This window comes from Acanthisitta chloris, unplaced genomic scaffold (assembly GCF_000695815.1).
Source record: "Acanthisitta chloris isolate BGI_N310 unplaced genomic scaffold, ASM69581v1 scaffold5737, whole genome shotgun sequence".
NCBI lineage: Eukaryota > Metazoa > Chordata > Aves > Passeriformes > Acanthisittidae > Acanthisitta > Acanthisitta chloris.
Genome location: NW_008680803.1, coordinates 1 through 820, shown reverse-complemented (window position 1 = coordinate 820; position 820 = coordinate 1). Strand labels below are relative to the sequence as shown.

General features: G+C 62.7%; 1 protein-coding gene across 1 annotated transcript in view; it reads right to left on the bottom strand.

Moving 5' to 3' along the window:
* The window catches only part of LOC103805198 (acrosin-like), a gene marked incomplete at both ends in the record, with an annotated part of 1,520 nt that extends 709 nt beyond the window's left edge, over nt 1-811 (bottom strand). Inside the window, 3 exons of the mRNA XM_009077833.1 lie at nt 8-125; nt 365-630; nt 759-811. Coding sequence (XP_009076081.1) covers nt 8-125; nt 365-630; nt 759-811 — 437 coding nt within the window. The remainder of the gene's footprint in view (nt 1-7; nt 126-364; nt 631-758) is intronic.
* Between the last annotated feature and the right edge of the window lie 9 nt (nt 812-820).

The following is an 820-nucleotide window of genomic DNA, read 5'->3' as shown; positions in this document are numbered from 1 at the left end:
CCCCGGTTACCCAGCACACAGACTGTGGGAGGTGATGGCCCTTGCATACCAGTGGCTGCTGTTACAGAGCTGCAGATCCATCAGACGCACCTTGGCCTCCTGCAGCACCGGCCCTGGGCGGTGAGCTGTAGGCACAGAGAGCAGTGAGCCCCCAGCAGCTCGGGGCCCCCTGCCCTCCCCTTCCCCAGGGCTTGGCTTTGCCCCTGGAGCATCCTCGTCCTGCTGTGTCCCTGCTGTCGGCTCTGGGGCACAGAGGGACAAGTTCTACAGCTGCCTCTGCTCTGGCCCCTGCTGTTGGAAGCCCAAGCCGTGTTCCCGGGGTGCCCAGGTAGCCCTCAGGGGTGAGTCCTGTCTGGGCACTCACCTCTGGCCGAGGTGCCTCCCCAGCCTGCGATGTAGCACTGTCTGAGCTGCATCACTTTCTTCGAGGCGTCAGGCACACAGCCCAGCTGGATGTAGTCGCTGCACTCTACAGGCTGGTCCAGCTTCACCAAGGCAAGGTTGTTGCTCCCCGTGGCAGCCAAATAGTGTGGGTGTACCAGGAGCCTCTGGACCCTACGCACCTGAGCCTCGGGGCCCAGATGGGCCAGGTCGGTGGCCCCAATCACCACCTGCCACTTGGAGATGTCCCTGGGAGGCAGATGGAGAGAGAGAGTGAGGGGGAGCAGAGCCACAGGCTGCAGCAGTGCAGCTTTCCCTGTCCTGGACTGGGCACCAGCCAGAGCTTTGTGACATCCTTGTTCTCTGTTCCTCCTTACCTGTATTTGCTGAAGCAGTGGGCAGCAGTGAGCACCCACTGGGGGTGGATGAGTGACCCAGT